The 18,762-nt window shown below is 43.2% G+C and overlaps 1 protein-coding gene across 4 annotated transcripts in view; it reads right to left on the reverse strand.

The window, feature by feature from the left end:
• Positions 1–1,480: 1,480 nt before the first annotated feature.
• The window catches only part of Elavl1 (ELAV (embryonic lethal, abnormal vision)-like 1 (Hu antigen R)), a 40,360-nt gene continuing 23,078 nt past the window's right edge, over positions 1,481–18,762 (reverse strand). For 3 of the 4 annotated variants that reach the window (XM_006508698.4, XM_030243302.1, XM_030243301.1), the window contains 3 exons: positions 18,385–18,538; positions 12,036–12,261; positions 1,481–6,624 (listed from right to left, as the gene is read on the reverse strand). In XM_006508698.4, the coding sequence (XP_006508761.1) occupies positions 6,300–6,624; positions 12,036–12,261; positions 18,385–18,538 (705 nt within the window). In that variant the 3' untranslated portion in view covers positions 1,481–6,299. The remainder of the gene's footprint in view (positions 6,625–12,035; positions 12,262–18,384; positions 18,539–18,762) is intronic. The other variant, NM_010485.3, reaches the window with a different exon arrangement.

Raw genomic sequence — 18,762 nt, forward strand, 5'->3', positions numbered from 1 at the left:
GTATCTCTGCAAGTGACGGCTTGTGGCTCCTTCCTGCCTGACGGGCAGCATATGCACTTCCTCTATACTTCTTTATTTGACAGACCAGAATCAAAGTCTTTGAAGGCTACCTTTTGCTGTGTAGCCCTGCCTGATTGGAACCAGAGTTAAGCAGGAACTAGACTTAACTCACAAATCTCCTATCCCCCACCCTTTCTATGAGATGGTCTATGTAGCCCTGGGTGCCTGGAACCAGGCCTGGCTTATGGGAGATTGCTTGTTTCTGCCTCCTAAATGCTAGGATTACTGGCACATGTCACTATGCCTTGCTGAAAGCCACTTGAAGTTTATTTTTTAACCAAAGTTGGGTATGATCATGCATACTGATCTGTCAGAGGACAACTTGAGGGAGTAGATTCTCCTTTGATCATGTAGAGCCTTGGGGGACTGAGCTCAGGTTATCAGTCTAGTAGCAAGCTTTATCCATTGAGCCACCTCACCAGTTCAAAAAGTCACTGAATATTCTTCCCTAGTTTTGGGTCACTGAGGTACTTTCTCAGATGCCTAGTACTTCTTTGATCCCATGCATCCTGTTTATCTAATCAGACAGTCCCCTGTATATGTGATAACAAACCTGTAGCCTTCCTAAAGCTTAGTCCCTTGGTGGCATTTCCCAGCCTCTCTACACTTGTCTACAGCCAACCATTTGGCCAGGACTGAGAGTGTGTAGTTTACTCTGTTGAATCATAAGGCCTCTTTCCAGAAGGCCTGCCTTAACAAGGTGGCTACCAAACTAGTTTTCCCACACCAACTCCCCCATTCTTGTCCAAGTTTGTTCAATTAGGAGGGCCTTCAACAAGCTTTTTGAATCTTCCTCCCAGGTTTCCAAGCTAGTTTGTTTTCCAGACTCAGATCTTTAACTCCTGGGTGCACCCCTAATCCCCTTATTGGGAGGGGTTGGAGTCTTATATGGGGTCTTTCGTATCCCAGGCTGGTCTCGAATTTGCTACATAGTCAAGGCTTGACTATACTACAGGTCTCTCTGCTGCTCCTCTCAAGAATTTGGATTACAAGCACACACTACCATGCTTGCTTTCTAGTGGAACCAGGGCATGGAGGTCAGAGCTTAGTGCAGGCTAGACAGACACGCTTTCCAAAGTATCACACCCTTAGCCCACACGAGTTTCTGTGCTCCTAATTACACAGTAAGATGGAGAATTCTCATTCTATCCCTGTGGCTCAAATGTGGCCATGTTATAATCCAACCAGAGGGTAAGGATAAGGGTGTCCACCATCCGGGGCTCTGGGGCTCCTTGATGAGGAAGAAACATCTGGACAGAAATCGGAGGGTCTTAAGGGAGACATACATAGCATACCTGGGCTGTCCATGGGCTAGGTCAAAGCTGCGGCCAGGTCTTGGCACACTGAGGGAAGAAGTCTCCTGGTACTTTATCCGGCTTTGGAATGTTGATACAGACGATCACCCCTACACCATCACATCTCAATGATCCCACTTCATTTATTACCAAAATATCACAGAATTGCAGTCAGTGGTAACATAGAATGCTTTAACACAAACCTGACACCTGTGGAAGGAACCGAGTCTTCAGACAACTGACTGGTTTGGAATCGTCAGTTAACACCCCGCATCTCCAAAATACGACTTTGAAGAGCTTTGGAAGCTGAATTAAAATGTCTACACAGCTATGAACAATTGTTTAATAAAACTTTTTTTATGTTTCCATTACATGTAAATATATCAATTTGGCATCTCTATAAAAACTCTGAAAATGGTGCAAAAGTTTCATTCTCTTTGAGAAAGCCATTGACAAAAAATATTCACACGTCACTGAAATTTCGAAAAATGGTTCTTTCAAAGCTTCGTTAATCTGAAATCTTCTGGATTATCAAAATCTAGGTTTGCTTTTTTCTTCCTAAAACACTGAAGAACATTTATTCACAAGGATTTAAAGTAGTGGGGAAAAAGGCAATGGGAAAAGGAAAATAGGTTAAAGGTTTTTGTTCCCCACCTTTCTTTTTCTGAAAATTACTTTTAAAGGCTAGTTACATAAACATCCTCAAAAGAACACAATGGGATTCACTTTATTGTTGACTTTGGACAGCAATGTCAGACTTTATTGAAAACAAACCCATGTAAAAACAAAGTTAAAATGAAAAAAAAAATGGTACCTGAAAAATAAATTATTTCATATAAAACAAATCAATAACTTAAAACACACTAATATACAAAAATGTCTAGCCATCTAGTGTACAACAAGGGAATCAGCTGGTAGAAGCCCTCCCCTCCCCCAAAGTAAGCCATGGTGAGGGAAACAGCATGTGGGAAGAGAGGTGGTTCAAACCAACCAACCAACCAGCCTTCTTTTCTGGGGGAGGGGAACAGAAAAGCACAGTCCTCTCAAAGTCTCCACCAGACTAATGCAAATACTTGGCAGCTGGTGACTCACAAGTAATAAATAAATAAATAAACAAACAAATAAATAAAAATAAATAAATAAATAAATAATTTTCATGACTGAGAGAAATAAATTGAACCACATCAGCAAAAGGTTATGGGGAAATGTAATACAATCATTATTAAAGGTCAAAGGTGGAAGTGGGAGGGTCCTTATTTAGGATGGAAATGCATGTTCTGTTGCTCCCCTAAGAATGTGTCAAATCATCAATGCCACTCAACAGTAAGCATTCATGATGATTGGGGTACTCTAGGAAGGTTTGGAAACACGATTCCTGACCCCTTGAGTATGATGAACCCCAGGGATCCCTCCCCAGGAGTTACCTCGGGTCCCAGTAGGTGAGGCAGTTCCTGAAAAGATGGGAAGGGGTAAGGTGTTGGGGATAGAGGAGGCAGAAGACCTTTCAGCATACTCATATTCTCTCACCCAATATAGAAAAGCTGGCCACATAAACCATCAAGAGATAAAATCTTGCTGAAACACGCTAACTGGAAGAGCTGAGTTATTTCAACTTCGATTTCCAAATCTAATGACTGGAGTAGGTCACATCCTTTCAACACATAACTTTATAGACAAATGGCTATTATTTGGAAGCAACCCCATATAGGTAACTGCCGTTGTCTTGGAGGCTCATTAATTTCTCTGACCCAGCAGGGTTCTCCTTAAATGTCAGCTGGGAGACTCCAGCTTTAACTCCTTATAGCAGGAGGTCCAGTCTGAAGGTGTGTACGAGTTTCTTAACTACTTACTGCCACTAAAAGGTTAAGGCAACTTCAAGGGAGACAGAACCCATTCAATATAGTGGCATCACATCCCACCCTCCAAGGGAAGTTTGGTTCTCAGGTAGTCAAGGAAGATGGTAGCTGATCAGAGTATGGGGAGGAGGGAGATATAGTCACACTTCTGTGACCAGAGGCACAGCCAGGATGGCTTGGCACATTACCTAGAAGTTTCAATTGGGGGAGAGAATCACTCAAGAAAGAAACAGGCAACCCAACCAGAAGTAGGCGGAAGAACCTGGAGGTGGCTCAAGAAATAACCCACTACCAGAGGAGGTCAAGAGAACTCAGTCAAAGCCTCTTTGGTATTGGTCAAACCATATTTCTGATGAATGAACATTACCTACTCTCTGTATTTTTTTCCATCAGATTTCCCAACAAAAGAAATGGCCTTAACTTGCTCAATAAAAACAGGATGAATTTCTCCTTAAAAAACAAAACAAAAAAAACCCCTTTCTCTTGGGTTGTGACTTTTCCTCCAATGCTGGGGACAGAGCTCAGGGCTGCCCTCATGCTGGGCAAGTGCTTTAATCTCTGAGCTACACACACGTCTGGGTTCTGTATTTCTGCCCAGCCTGACTAGCTGTCATGAACGCGTCCAGGGCCAGGACCTAGTCCTTTCATAGAATGAAAACTGCTTTCAGGAATGCCTTTTCAAAGCTACTTTCTTCTAGACACTGACAAAGAAAGCTCATCAAGGAATGCACTGGGACTTTTATCTAGAGTGCTACCCAGACAGTGGAGACCACACAGAAAGAAAATGTCGAACTTGAAGTGACCTCCAGAAGCTGGTGACATTTCCCCCAGTTCCTCTCAGAGTTACTATGGAGTAAACAGGTGTTGGGTGGTAGGGATGGTATAGTGATTAAGGTGCTAGCTCTGAGCACCAGGTCCTTTAAAGACACAGTCTCTTTCAGGTGTGGAATACAAAGGCTACACGACTGAGGAGAATCCCACCTCCACTCAGAAGAATGCTGGCTAAGAAACTAGAAATGCGTATTTTATCACAACATTTTGGTCCCACGGGGAGGTGCACTCTGCACCCTCAAAGCAGAGGACCCCTCTCCTTTTTTGGTCAGATCTGGGCATATGAGCCTTTGGTTCTGGGTTTCAGGCCCTATAGGCTGGGAATTATGGGATGGAATGAGGTACTGAGCAGCACTTGACTCACTTAGGGTGGGACAAAGCCTGAGTACATGAGACAACCTCACCAATGGTAGAGAACACTGCAACGAGCCTCCAGGGAAGTCAGGAAAAGGAGGCGGGGGAGGGAACAGGCAGCCTCAATTTGTACATGGGCTTCTTGATACACTGACCTACTTTAGAGATGGCTGTGCTTTTTGCTCAGTTTTCCACTTAAGTAAATGAAACAAAATAGCTATATGTATATATATATGTATATATAACTAAACAGATATGTGTAAATAATGCTATCATACCATGATATCAAGAACTAAATACTAGCCTGCTGTTATACACTCCAGGCTTACATCAAAGTGAAGAGCTGCCAGTAACTGCACTAGCCTGTTCTCATTCTCTCCACATACTAATAAACATCAGAACAGTCCTGAGGGCTGTAGGGGTCAGGCCTCATGTGCTCTTCCCTTCCCTTTGACCTTTCCTACCAGCTCCTGAGTTAAGAACCATTGATCCATAGCTGTATTTCTTATACCATAGCTCCAGAAATGTTTTTTAAACTTGAGGCAAGTGTTTAAGGTCTGACAGACTCCTCCCTGAATGCTGGGCTGTCTGTGCCCTTCCCTAGCCAAAAAAGAAAGAAAAGGTAAAACAAAAAACAAAACAAAACTCGAGCAAAACAAAATCAAATTTAATGGTCTTAAATGCAAAAGTAAAAACAAACAAAAAACACAAAAAAGCAAAAGAAAATTAACAGAACAGAACCCCAAACGTCAAGGCAGTTATGAAGAGAACTTTGAGGGTTAATCCTTAAAACTACAAATCAAAGGATTTTGTTAATAGATAACTGGCAAGAAGTACTTTTCTGCTGAGTGTCCATACAAAAGCAAAATTTCAAAGCAAAATCTGACTAAGATTGGAAAAAGTCTAGTGCTCACAAGAAGGGATGCGAGAAAATACAATGCTCAAATGTTTCTGTGTCATTAAAAACAGAGCAATCGTTGTGCATTCAAGCTAGGTTAAATGGTCTTGGAAACTCGGGAAGTTGCATGAACAACAGTATCTGATGTGTGGGCACCATGCATGCAATGTGTGGACAGACGCTCAGGATGTCAGAGGAGTGGGGCATCTTCAGGCATGCCTGGAGCTCAGGTTTGACTCTGGAATATACTGGAGCTGCCCTGAAACTCTTTGGTCCGTTCTCATTGGTGCCTGGGCTTACAAAACACCTTTTGTGTCTCTGGAGGGCCTGGCTCAGCCCAACATGTGGAACCTCTTCCCATCTCCCCTTGTGGGAGCCCCAGAATATGGGCCCTGCTGCTGCTCCCAACACTATAGAGCTGGGACTGAGTGGGCAGGGGGCAGCAGTGGGACTGCTGGGGAGGGCAAATTTCCTGTCACCTAAAGCAGAAATTGTTTAAAATAGTGAAGCAGTTGAGAAAAAACACACTCCCCATCTGTCTAACATCTTTAGGTTAAAAACTAAAACAAAGAAATTAAAAAAAAATTTTTTTTGTTTTGTTTTAAATCCAGTCTGTGGAGACATCAGATGAAACAGGTGTTAGACAGTCTTAGAAGTAAAAGCATGCTTCAGTCCCACCACCGTCCAGAGTGACTGGTTAGTCAGCGCAGTCTACTTCGGTTTCACTTTAATATATACTTTAAAGGAAATAACTTAAGAAACTTAAAATTGGTCTAACATTTGTGGGATTTCAAGCATTTGAACATGTCGGTTGCATCCCAGAGTATAAAAACCTTTGCACTTCTCATTTAGACTAAGACAAACACTTGTGAAAATTGGCGCAAAATGAGTTGTACACTAACAAAAAAGTTTCAACTTCTTCACTCTTAATTATCTATTCCGTACAAAAAAAGAAAAAAGAAAAGGAAAAAAAAAAGAAGGAAAGAAAAAAAAAGCATGAGCGAGTTATTTGTGGGACTTGTTGGTTTTGAAGGAAACCTGTAAAATTTTGTCCCCCAGGCGGTAGCCGTTCAGACTTGCTATGGCCATTGCAGCTTCTTCATAGTTTGTCATGGTCACAAAACCAAACCCTTTGCACTTGTTGGTGTTGAAATCACGAATCACTTTCACATTGGTAACTGCACCAAAGGGGCCAAACATCTGCCAGAGGATCCCCTCATCGGCGTCTTGCCCAAGGTTGTAGATGAAGATGCACCAGCCCGAGGAAGCATTGCCGGGGACATTGACACCAGAAATCCCACTCATGTGATCTACACCCATAGGGGAGAACCTAGCAAACAGAGAGCACATGTTCAGGTCAAGGTTAAGGCCAGCAGTGTACCTGCACAATGGGGTAAGAAGTAGGATGGAGAGGGCCAAGATGTAAGGACACTTGGGCCTCTCATGCAGCCAGCACCTCTGAGCTGGAGATGCTCAAGGCTGGGATACCATGGGGTCAACTAATTTAAAGAAACTGACATATATTAGCTGTGTAAGAGAATAATGTTTATTTTAACATCTTCATAATGCATATACTTTGGTAATTTTCACCTTTATTATCCTCTTGTCCCACCTTCCCTCAGACCTTGTCTACTTCCCAAATTGTGAGGCTGGGAAAGAAACTGAGGATTGGTACTGAACCACAAGCTCACATTTTAAATTCTGGAAGTTTCTTCCACATGCTTCAGTGCAGGTGAAAGCACTCTGAAGGAGTCTCATGGTCCCTCTCCTTGAAGGAAACTCATCACATTTTGTGTGTGAGCATGTGTATACATGAATCCATGTTGGGGAAAGAGGGAGCTTCCCCCCAAATTTAGTCCCTTCTCTTTCTTTCCTTTTTCTTCTTTTTTTTTTGAAATAAGGTTTCTTTCTCTGCCTAGCTCTAGCTGTTATATAACTCTATCTCTCTGGACCACGCTGGCATTGAACTCGGAGATCTGCCTCTACCTCCTGAGTGCTGGAATTAAAGCCACACCCCTACTGCTCTAGCTATTCATTGTGATACTTCTCCCTGAGGGGTCAAAGCCCTGTAGTAACTGTATACTATGCTGCACAACGTTACTACAGAGCACAAAAATTCCTTATCCCTACCTCTGAGCTGGCTAAAACCATCTCGCAAGGGCCAGGTCAAGCTACTGAAGCCTATAAACTCAGGAGAGAGAACAAGGCTAGAGGACTCAACTAAGCTAGCAACTTAACCAACACAGGAGTTTTTCCCACAGTGATGTTCACCCCCCCCCCCCTTCCTCCCTGTTTTTCCTCCAGATGCTCTATTTTTCTTTCTTTAGGACCACAGGCACCTCAGTCTACACCTCATTGTTGGTTTAGGATTCATGATCCTCCTGTCTCAGCCTCCAGAGTACTAAGACAACAGATGTGTACACCATGCCTGGCCATAGTGAACTGTTAATTACATTAAACAAAATGTGGTTGAAAACATGTGGTAGCAGTAGTAGGATTAAGAATAGTAAAAGTGCTAGTGAAGCTCTGCTGGTGTTTAATGAGAAAAAAAAATGGTCCAAAGGCATATTTAAGAATATTTGAGGATTGCTGGGCAGTGGTGGTGCACACCTTTAAGGCAGAGGCAGGTGGATTTCTGAGTTCGAGGCCAGCCTGGTTCCAGAACAGCCAGGGCTACACAGAGAAACCCTGTCTCGAAAAACCAAAAAAAACCAAAACAATATAAACCAAAAAGAATGTTTGAGGATAAAGCATCTGTGGAGCTGCACAGTACAACCAGAGTCTGTCACTTGCTCCAAAATGATAGCAGGCTCTGGGCCGTGGGACCTCAGGCTACTTCACTTTCAATGTGATAAAGAAGGGTTCAGGGATAGTTTCAATGTGGTAAAGAAGAACCAAGATACACTATTGGCCTTGGTTTAAAACAAACAAACAAACAAACAAACAAACAAACAAACAAACTGTAAAAACTGGTTTCAATAGCCAGCAGCAGGATGTCACAGTGGCAAGTAGTTCAGAGGCAGTCTGGGGCAGAAAGACTACAGTATTGTTGATGTGGGTGATAGGATGGCACCCAGCTATCTGTGAGATATTAAGCTGAGCTCTTTTTCAATGAGAACTAGAAAGAGGTGCTTGCTGACTGCAGTTCCAAGTCATCTACATTTTTACACAGCAACTACAGTAGGCCTAGATACAGATAGATCTGTAGGCTCTCTATTTGTTGATTTTTTTTTCTTTCTTGTTTTTAAGTATTTATTCATGTATGTAATTTATATGTTGTATGCATATACTCTGCACATCAGAAAGCTGTGAGCTGACACATACGTGCTGGGAATTGAACTCAGGACTTTTGGAAGGGCAGTGAGTCTTCATCTCTTTAGCACCCATACTGTTGATTTTTGAGAAAGGGTCTCACTATGTAGCTTTAGCTGGCCCGGAACCTAATATTCAAACTCAGAGATTCACTTGCCTTTGTCTCCCGAGTATTGAAGTGCACAATCAGTTGTTTTTGTTTTTTTAAGGTAAGGTTTAACTGGACTCTGATTCCATATGTAACTGAGAATAACCTTCAATTTCTGGTCCTCTTGCCTCTACCTTCCAAGTACTTCAATGACAAGTGTGTACTATCACACCTAGTTTCTGTAGTGCTAGGAACGAAACCCAGAGCTTCATATATGCTAGCTAAGCACTCTTTCAACCAAATGATGTCTTCAGCAATCACATCTGCAACTGACACAACTTTGTATCAAGTAAGATATCTAGAACTAACTAACTCCTTCCTTGCAAAAAAATCCCACAATTTTCTACCTGTACTAATCATATGCAGACTATTGGGGTCACTATTCCTTGAGCAGTACAATATATTATCTGTTTCCATGGTAATCACAGCTTACCAGGCATAAATCATGTGGCGATCTAGAAATGAGCTGAAGAGAAGATGTGTATGAGATCAATGCAAATATTTTGTAATTTGGACTTGAGCATTGGATGATTCTGAAATGTGAGATGGGTCTGAGGGGGTGCCCTAGACTCAATCCCCTAATTACCAGCATAGATGCCTGTACATTAAAAGCATCTAGGATACTCCTTTACTATCTTAATGGCTCACCTGCTCAGTCTTCCCAGTGCTGTAATTACAGACACATCTCTAGCCTAGCAAGAGACTCTTTATTCATAGGAACTGTTACTGTGGACAGGACTTCTTGAAACCGAGAGCCGAGTTCTGTGACTCAGGTTACCACCTTCCCCATTCTCATTTCTTCTTCTTTTTTATTTAGTTATTTATTTTATGTATGTGAGTACACTGTAGCTGTCTTCAGACACACCAGAAGAGGGCACCAGATCCCATTACTGATGGTTGTGAGCCACCATGTGGTTGCTCTGGTCCTCTGGAAGAGTGGCCAGCGCTCGTAAACACTGAGCCAGCTCTCCAGCCTTCCATTCTCATTTCTTAAGATACTCTTCAACATCTCTGATGGAGGAAGACTTGTCCTGACTTAGGTGTCTTTCTGGGAGCAGCGGGGAACCAGACTACCTGTTCTCTGCCCATCTGAGCCTGTCTTCCTTTCCTTACTTATCTCTGCCACCTTCCCCTAACTCCTTACTTATTAAATTAACCTTCTTTCCCTCCCTCACTACTATTTCCCTCAGGCCTCTGTCATTCTTCTCCTGGTTTCCTTTATTCCCGTTCTACATGACTGCAGCACAAACCCTGCTCTTTCCCTCTAGCATCCCCTGGTCTTGTTCCTGAGCAGTTCCCTCATAAAACTGTCTGCCTACTTAGTTGGGAGTGTTCCAACATCTTCAGACTTCTGGAATGACAGATTCTTTCCACATGGCTCCCCAGCCTGTCTTCAGAAGAGGAGGCTGAGGCAGGTCAGCTTTGGAAGCAGAGCCAGGCTGAGAACTCTACAAGGCTACATTGTGAAAATAACCTTCTCAAAGGCAGCTTATGTGGAAATGGCAGTATCTGCTGCTTAAAACAAAGATGGGAAATCTGAAGAAATCATTACCCACCTAAGGCAAGCCCTTACCATCCTGACAAAAACCAAGGAAAACGGCACCTAAATTTGGATTTCCATTGCCCCCAAGGCAGTAATATCCTGGTCCTGGCCACCTATGTTAGTGATCCTGTTTTTGCTCTATCCGAGTCTGGCAACTGACATCATTTTCAATATGGAGACAATGGAACCGAGGAAAGCAGTTCTTTTTTGGGTTAGGACCTTTAAGCAGCATCTAACACTCAGCTATAAATATGACCAAGTAAATAGCTTACAATTATAGTCTGGCAGAGTGCATACCTAGCAGTTATGAAGCCCCAAGCTCCATCCCCAGCACAGCATAAACTGGGTGTAGTAGTGGCAGACCTGTTTGCATTTGGAAGGTGGAAGCAGAAGGCTCACAAATTGAAGGACATTATGTATGTATGTATGTATGTATGTATGTATGTATGTATGTATGTATGTATGTATGTATGTATGTATTTTCTCGGGTCTCTCAATGACTTCCTAGCAGTCCTGGAACTCTGAAGACCAGGCTGGCCCTGAACTCAGAAATTTGATTGGTATTAAAGGTGTGCACCACCAGGCCCAGTTCTAGGCCATTCTTATCCAATAGCTACATAGTGAGCTCTAGACCATTTTGGGGTATATTAGACACTGTGTAAAAGGGAAAGAAAAAATAGACAAGGAAGTTTTATGATCAGAATCACTGATCAAATGTATGAAACTTAATTTACAAACATATATTACCTAAGCACATGTTGTCTGCCATCTTTTCTCAGATACAAAAGATTTTGTTTAACCTAAGAAAAAATATAGGCTATTTTTATGTGCATGGGTGTTTTCTCTGAATGTAATTCTACACACCATATGTGTGTCTGGTGCCCTCATGAACCAAAAGAGGGCATTGGCTTTCCTGGCACTGAAGTTAACAGATAGCTGTGATGCAACACGTGGGTGATGGGAATTAAAACTCACATCCTCTAGAAGAGGAGCTGTGCTCTTAACTGTTGAGCCATCTGTCCAGGGCCAAGACTTTTTAAAAAAAAAAAAAAAAGATGGAACACCAAGGACTGAAGGATTGCAATTCCTGATGAACTATGTTTAGCAGGCAGTGAATGGTGCCACCTTCTCAACCCAAACAAAGCCAATGATGCCTCAGGACATGGGGCTGCTCCTCTTCAGCCATGGGCTATCTGTGGAGAGGACCCCTCAGTCTGAATTTACCTGGGAAAAAGAGTCCATAATATCTGTGTACAGACTTAACACATCACAGCACTAGACTGCAGTAGGTATAAGGAATCATACAGGAGGGCATCTGTAGGTGATGTACAAGGACCTTATAGGAGAGCTGAGCAACTTTGCATTTGGTGCCTGCAGAGGCCTGGAACCCACTCCCCCAGCCCCTGATGTCAAGGGGCTACCATAAGACATTGTGCTTTCCCTTGAGAAAAGGTTTGCTTGCTTTCTAGTCAAAGGCAGTCTTCGGTTCTTGATCCTTTTGCCTATATTTCTCCAGTGATGGAAGTGTAGGTGTGAATCACCATGCCCAGTGCACAGACAGATTGCTAATAGAGGTGATGACAAAATTAGAAAGATATGACTGCTTGGATCAGCCTAGTGTCCCTCCCCAGTATTTTCTCCTCTGAGCATACACACCTCATAACAAAAGGCTACATGTTGCTTGAAAGATCATGGCACACTAAGAATAGCCCACCAGGACATGAACCTCCGGACCCACCTGAATCTCTGTGCCTGGTGGTGTACAGGGCCTCCAAACCGCCTAGCAGGCGAGTGGTACAGCTGCGAGAGGAGAGCCATGTTTTTGTTCTGGTTGGGATTGGCTGCAAACTTCACTGTGATGGGCTCGGAGGAACCTGGGGGTTTATGACCATTGAAACTGGTAATTGCCTCTTCTGCTTCTGACCGTTTGTCAAACCGGATAAAGGCAACCCCTCTGGACAAACCTTTTTAACAAACCAACAAAAATGGAGTTAGGGGAAATAACTGTGAGGAAAGAAAAACAAAACTGAAAAGCAGAAATCAAGTCTGTTTCAAAGTAGGCACCTAGGTAGTGAAATAAACCAAAACCAAACCCAAATGGTATGCAAACTAATGAATAAAGAAAACTGACTAATGAAAGATTAAGATTTCAGACTACCTTTTGAGTTGAAGCAATGATTCCAGAGCCAGAGATACTCCAAATAGCATTTCACACATATTTTTTTCTTAAACTTTTATTTTGTGTATGGGTATTTTGTCTGCATGTATGTCTCTACTTGCCTGCAAACAGGAGCCAGTAATAGGGTATGGGATCCCTGGAACTGGAGTTACAAACTGTTGTAAGCTATCCTGTAGGTGCTGGGAATTGAACCTGAGTACTCTCAAAAGCAACTCTTAAGGACTAAGCCATTTCTCCAGTCCCTGAATCTATGTTTAAAAAGAAACAAGCAACAGGAGCAATCTTGTTCTCTGTTACTACTTAGCTGTACCTTATGGATAATGAAATATACACTAAATCATGGACCTTGAGCAGGGCTGTCAGAACTCCCCCTTGGGCTCTGCAAGGAACATTGGCCTGGCAGGGTGAAGGGTGGTAGAACTGACTCTAAATTAGGCCTTTCAGACTTGCTTGAAGGGGACTTCTGCCTACTTAGAACCTTAGCCTATATGCCTTCTCCTTCATTCCAGAACACAGCAGTGGTATCCTAGAGCCAGCTCTTCATTCTCCTCTTTTCTGTTCCAGATTTCATTTATCTCTTGGGCACTTCCATCTGAGTGAGACCTTAGGATCTTTTGTGATTTACAGCTGCGTTCAGAAACAAATGAGGCTACCTATCTCCACAGAAAACCAACAAAGTACGGGTAATGGAGAGGAGCTGCCAAGAACTTATTAGAAGTGTCATGAGCGCATCCTGGATCCCTCTGTTCCTCGTCAGGCTCCTGCATAAAAGGCAGGACCCAACTGGTGCAGTCTACCACCTGAAGACAACTCATGCTTTCCCACTGGAATCCCATCCCTAGAACGAGCTGCCTGAGATCTGAGTCTGGCTGCTAAAGGGAGCCTCTGGTCAGTCCAGCCCAAGTGTGGGACCTGTGAGGAGAGAAGATGCCCTGTCAGTCATATTCCAAACCATGGGAAGAGGAAAAGGGTAAAACTCTCCCTTGCAAGATATTCAAACACAGGTAAGGGTTGCAAACGCTCAAGAGTTGGTTAGAAAGGTGTTAAGGAATCTGAACGACATCTCTGAGCTGGAGTTCTGGAAGAGAAGCTACCCCAACTTGACTAAACATAATCGATTTTTTTTTTTTTTTCGGAGACATAGCTAGCCTCAAACTCACTATGCAACCTATGACCTTGAACTAATCTTGTTTCTACCACCGAATGCTTTGACTGCAGGCATGTGTTACTATATCTTGTTTACCTGTGCTAGGAACTTAACAAAAGGTCTTCTGCATGTCAGGCAAGGACTCTTCTAATGGCATTTATCAACCTGGTTTAGGCAAAGGCCCTTTAGCACAGTTAAAGCATAACAATGGTCTGACCTGTTAGTAAGCGTGCTGTCAAGTATTCTCAAGTCTCTTCCTATGTCTTGGTCCTTTTCCTAATCACTTCTTAGACAATCCTCAAGTGTCATATGATAATAACACTGTGGGCCTTATGTGTGCACACAGCAGCCATTCTTCTGTATTCAATGCTAGCATTGTAAAACCTATCAAAACTTACCCCTACTTAAATGTATAGCATCCATTGAATTAGTGATTCAAGACCTAGCAATATGCTAGGTTCTGACACTTAATTCATTCATAAGTCTTAAGCCTGAAGGAACACCTGGAGACCTACCATGGGCAGATGCTGTCTTTAAAGACTTATAGCTTAGTTGATTCCAGAAAGCTGAACACTGACCTAACTTGGTTGGTTGTTCTTACACAAGGCTACTTTTTTAGAGTGACTGTAATTCTACTTCTGAGACCTATGACCAAGTTGAGGAAAAGTCTGTGTCCCAAGTTAGTTTCATGCAATTGCTTTCAAATAAAAATTGCCTGAAACAAAAAGGGGATGGCATCTCATGTAGGAGGTTAAAAAAAAAAATTCGATGTAAACGCCATACTTCAGGAGATGGCCCTGTGTTCTGGGCTTTATTTGATTTTTAATTGAAAATAATTTCCCCCCACACAATATATTTTGATTATGTTTTCCTCTCCCTATTTTCCTCCCAGCCCATAACTCCATGCCTTCTTTCTCTCTCATTTTAGAAAACAAAGAGGGAAATAAACCAAACAAATCAAAAGAACAAGAGCACTGAGTTTGCTGTCTACTGTGAGGGATGGGGCGGCCCTTAACTGTGGTCTGCATCCCAGTGAGACTGTTAGTGACAACTAGTTTTCCTCTGTGAGCAACTGGAGACGGCTTCTTGGTTAGAGACGGAAGATAAGGTTTACTTCCCTCTCTCAGTGCCAGGACATTATCTGGCTTGATTCTAGGCTGGCCCTGTGCATGCGGCTCCTACCTCTGTGAGTTCATATGTACCTAAGTTCTGCTGTATCTGGAAGACATTGCTTCCTTGGTATCTTCCATCCCCAGTGACCACTGCTGTGACTCCACTTGCACAAAGTTTCCTTGAATTGGGCTTTATTTTTGCTAGTGTTTTCAGGACAACAGAGACCAAGAACAAATTCCAGATGTATGAACTCATCGAATTCACAATTATAAATAAAGCAAAGAAACAAAAGTAAGTTCTACTGATTGTGCATGTAAAGATCATTAAAAACATTTTAAAAGATCTATTTGCAGGGCAGTGGTGGCACACGCCTTTAATTGAGAGGCAGAGGCAGGTGGATTTCTGAGCTCAAGGTCAGCCTGGTCTACAGAGTGAGTTCCAGGACAGCCAGGGCTATACAGAGAAACCCTGTCTCGAAAAAAAAAAAAAAACCAAAAAACCCAAACCAACCAACCAACCAACCAACCAACCAAAAAAGATCTATTTATTTTTATTTTATATGTGTGAGTATATGTATGTATACCAGGGTGTGCCTGAAGTCTGCAGAGGTCAGAAGGCGACGGCATCTGATCCCTTGGAACAGGAGTTGTAGACAGCTACGAGCTGCTACATGCTGGGAACTGAACTAGGTGCTTTGGGAGAATAGCAAGCACTCTTAACAACTGAGCCATCTCTCCAGCCCCACATGTGAAGATTCGCAAAAGAACATCCAGTTTTCCTTTTTCAAAAGGCAGGGTTCTACCATATAGCCCTCAATGGCTTCAAGCTCACTGAGATCCACCTGCCTCTGTCTCTAGTGCTGGGTTTCAAGTCTTGTGCTACCTCATCTAGTTTTTTTTTTTTAATATATAGACTCATACATATAAAATAAAAATATATTTAAAAATAATTGTAGGTTTGTATGAGAATGGCTCCCACAGGATTATATATTTAAACACTTAGTTCCCAGATGGTGGGACTACTGGGGAAGGATTAGGAGGTAAAGCCTTATTAGGAAGAAGTGCCCCATGGGGGTGGGGGTGCAATGTTGTTATTACAGCAACAGAAAAGTAACTAAGACAATGATGAATGAAAATATTTATTTACCATGTGTCTGTGTGTATGTGACTTGGGGGCAAGTACTTCTACTTACTGAGCTATCATACTAAGCTGGCCCCAAATGATACTCTGTTAAGTACTTAGTGTTTTCCCTCTAGTACTAGGGTTGGGACCTGGGACCTTACTCATGGTATGCATGCACTCTACCACAGAGCAAATGGTCCTCAGTTTTTTGAACTTCAAGTGCCTATCATCTGAAGAATTTAATACAAGTCCGCCCACCTCTCATACCCTTCCCTCCCTAGGAACATCAGGCCTCATAAAGTTCCACCAAGAGTGGCCCATCTCCATCAGAAGCTCTGTGTGAGCCAGTGCTGCCATATCCTTCTTGCTTAGAGTGTGGTATTTATTTTTTGGTTTGTTTGTTTGTTTGTTTTTTTTAAGACAGGGTTTCTCTGTGTAGCCCTGGCTGGCCTTGAACTCAGAAATCCGCCTGCTCCTGCCTACTGCCACTGCTAGGGTGGCGCACGCCTTTAATCCCAGCACTCAGGAGGCAGAGGCAGGCAGATTTCTGAGTTCAAGGCCAGCCTGGTCTACAAAGTGAGTTCCAGGACAGCCAGGGCTATACAGAGAAATCCTGTCTCAAAAAAAAAAAAAAAAAAAAAAAAAAAAAGTGCTGGGAACGTATCTGAGAACACCAGGGAAGGCCAAGGGAAAAGAGTGAAATCATCCTGAGTTCACGGCTAGTTAGGGAAAGGCGCTGATGTAATAAACAGATGAGGGAGCTGCCTGTAGAGATGACACTTTCTGCATAGTGGGTCTAACTATGCCAAAGAAGCAGAGGGAGACTTTAGGAAAAGTGGTATGTTGTTAGGAATGGGGTTCTCCTTCAGTTTTCCATACCCAGCAATGCTAGGCCAGGACAGACATAGGAGCCATGTGGGATTGAGGGACAGGCTTAGGGAGACGAACCTGTGTTAGCATGGTCACCCACTCAAATGCTTGCCTGCCTGCTTGCTTGCATGCTTCCTTTCTTTAATGAAGCCATGTGGCTCATTGCTTCTCTCAACAAGTCCTTCAGGGACTACTGATAACTTGTAGTGCAAATTGAGGTGGGAGTTCCTGCTGAGTAAATACAATTTCTCAGCCTGCTACCCATTCAAAGCAAGGAGCACAATGGTTTGAGAGAACCTAGGCCTTTTTGGCACAGGTTGCTTGAAGTGTTTACATCAGGCTACAGGCCACACCCAGAGCTCCTATGACATGCCAGGAGCAGGTACCTGGGAAGCCTGCAGTGAGCCTGAAGTTGAGCGTGTGGTGGCATCTTCCTTTCTTCAGGCTCCCATTGTGATCCTGCAGTCTGTTGAGATAGGCTGCCTCAGCCAGGCAGAAAAAGGTACAATAGCTGGCACGCATGCATCCTCCATATCCTTCTTGGATATGGTGCACATAGCTCAGGGGACAAGGTTCAATGCAGTACCATTCCAGCCCCACTTGTCACAAGGTGAAGCATCATCTCAATGTAGCCATAAAGTGTTCCACAAGTTTCTCCAAAGGGAAGGTGCCCTCAAGTGAGGTAATTCTATGGCTAAGCTACCCACAGTTAAAGGGTGTGACAAAAGGTCTACAGAGGAGAAAGTGAAGAGGGAGAAAAAAAGAAAACCACCAACCAACCCACCCACCCACATACCCAGGCTTTGCACGGTTTCTGAACATACTCTTTCTCTCTGGTGCCAATAAATTTCTCATTCCTGATGTGGAGGTAATGGATAGTCATGTTCCCAAGAGGAGCTATACTTGCCATTTGATTGGGAATGTTTTGGTCTCAAGTAGCAGATAGCTGTGTTGGGACATAGCTATGGGCATGTGTCTGGGTCCTTAGCATATGAGGTAACACACAACTTGCAATTCAAGTCTATACTGAGATGTTCTGGGAGGGACCTGGCAAGTAGCCAGGATGTCAAAAGACAGGAATTGACTGCTTTCTCTGAAGAGGAGTGTCCTATCATGAAGACTAAAGAAGGCCCATCTGAAATAGCCAATTGTGTTGCTTCAGAGTACCACAAAGTAAGTTCTTGGGACTCTTAAAGGAGATATACTGACATGTACTTACAGTAAGAACACAACTTCACAGGGCAGGTAAACAGAAACCTTTCCAACTATTCCCAAGCCAGCCAAAGCTATCTCAGTGCCTAGAGAAGGTGTCAGAACACTGATGTCTTCCCTAGCCTAATCCTGGGTGGCTGCTGCTTGTTTGTTTGTTTGAGAGAGGGTCTACGTCTGTCCTGTCACTTCATATACAAACCAGGCAGATCACAAACTCAGATCCACCTGCTTTTACCTTGAGTGCTGGGAGTAAAGGGAGGTGCCACTGTCTGTTGTGCAGGATTTGTTTAATGACATTTCATTTTCCTAGCCCAACTAAACAAAAACCAAGGTCTCTCATGTCCAACCTGCCCTCCTTTGGAGGCTAATTGCTGATATCTCCCTATCTTCCCTAGAACACCTAGTCTAGGGCTCAGAGAGACCTATCTTAGCTCCTGTGTGTACCTGTGGTCTGATCCACAAGGACCCTGGAGTTGATGATTCGCCCAAACCGAGAAAACATGTCTTCCACATCCTTCTGTGTCATGGTCCTTGGGAGCCCACTGATGTATAAGTTGGCATCTTTGATGACCTCTGAGCTTGGGCGAGCATATGACACCTTAAAAAAACAAAACAAAAAAAAAAAACACAAAAACTCAGAATTGGGGCCTATGTATGGCCAAAGCACCATAGGAAGGGACCAAAATTTGGTGTTTATGAAAAACCAATGTGTGCAAGTAATTACACACAGGACAATCTCTTGCAATGACATTTTCTGGTACATCACGACAGGCCAGAAGGGAGCTCACACACTTTGTAGCATTTTCTCAGCTGGTCCTCAGC

Source organism: Mus musculus, chromosome 8, assembly GCF_000001635.26.
Source record: "Mus musculus strain C57BL/6J chromosome 8, GRCm38.p6 C57BL/6J".
Classification (NCBI taxonomy): Eukaryota; Metazoa; Chordata; class Mammalia; order Rodentia; family Muridae; genus Mus; species Mus musculus.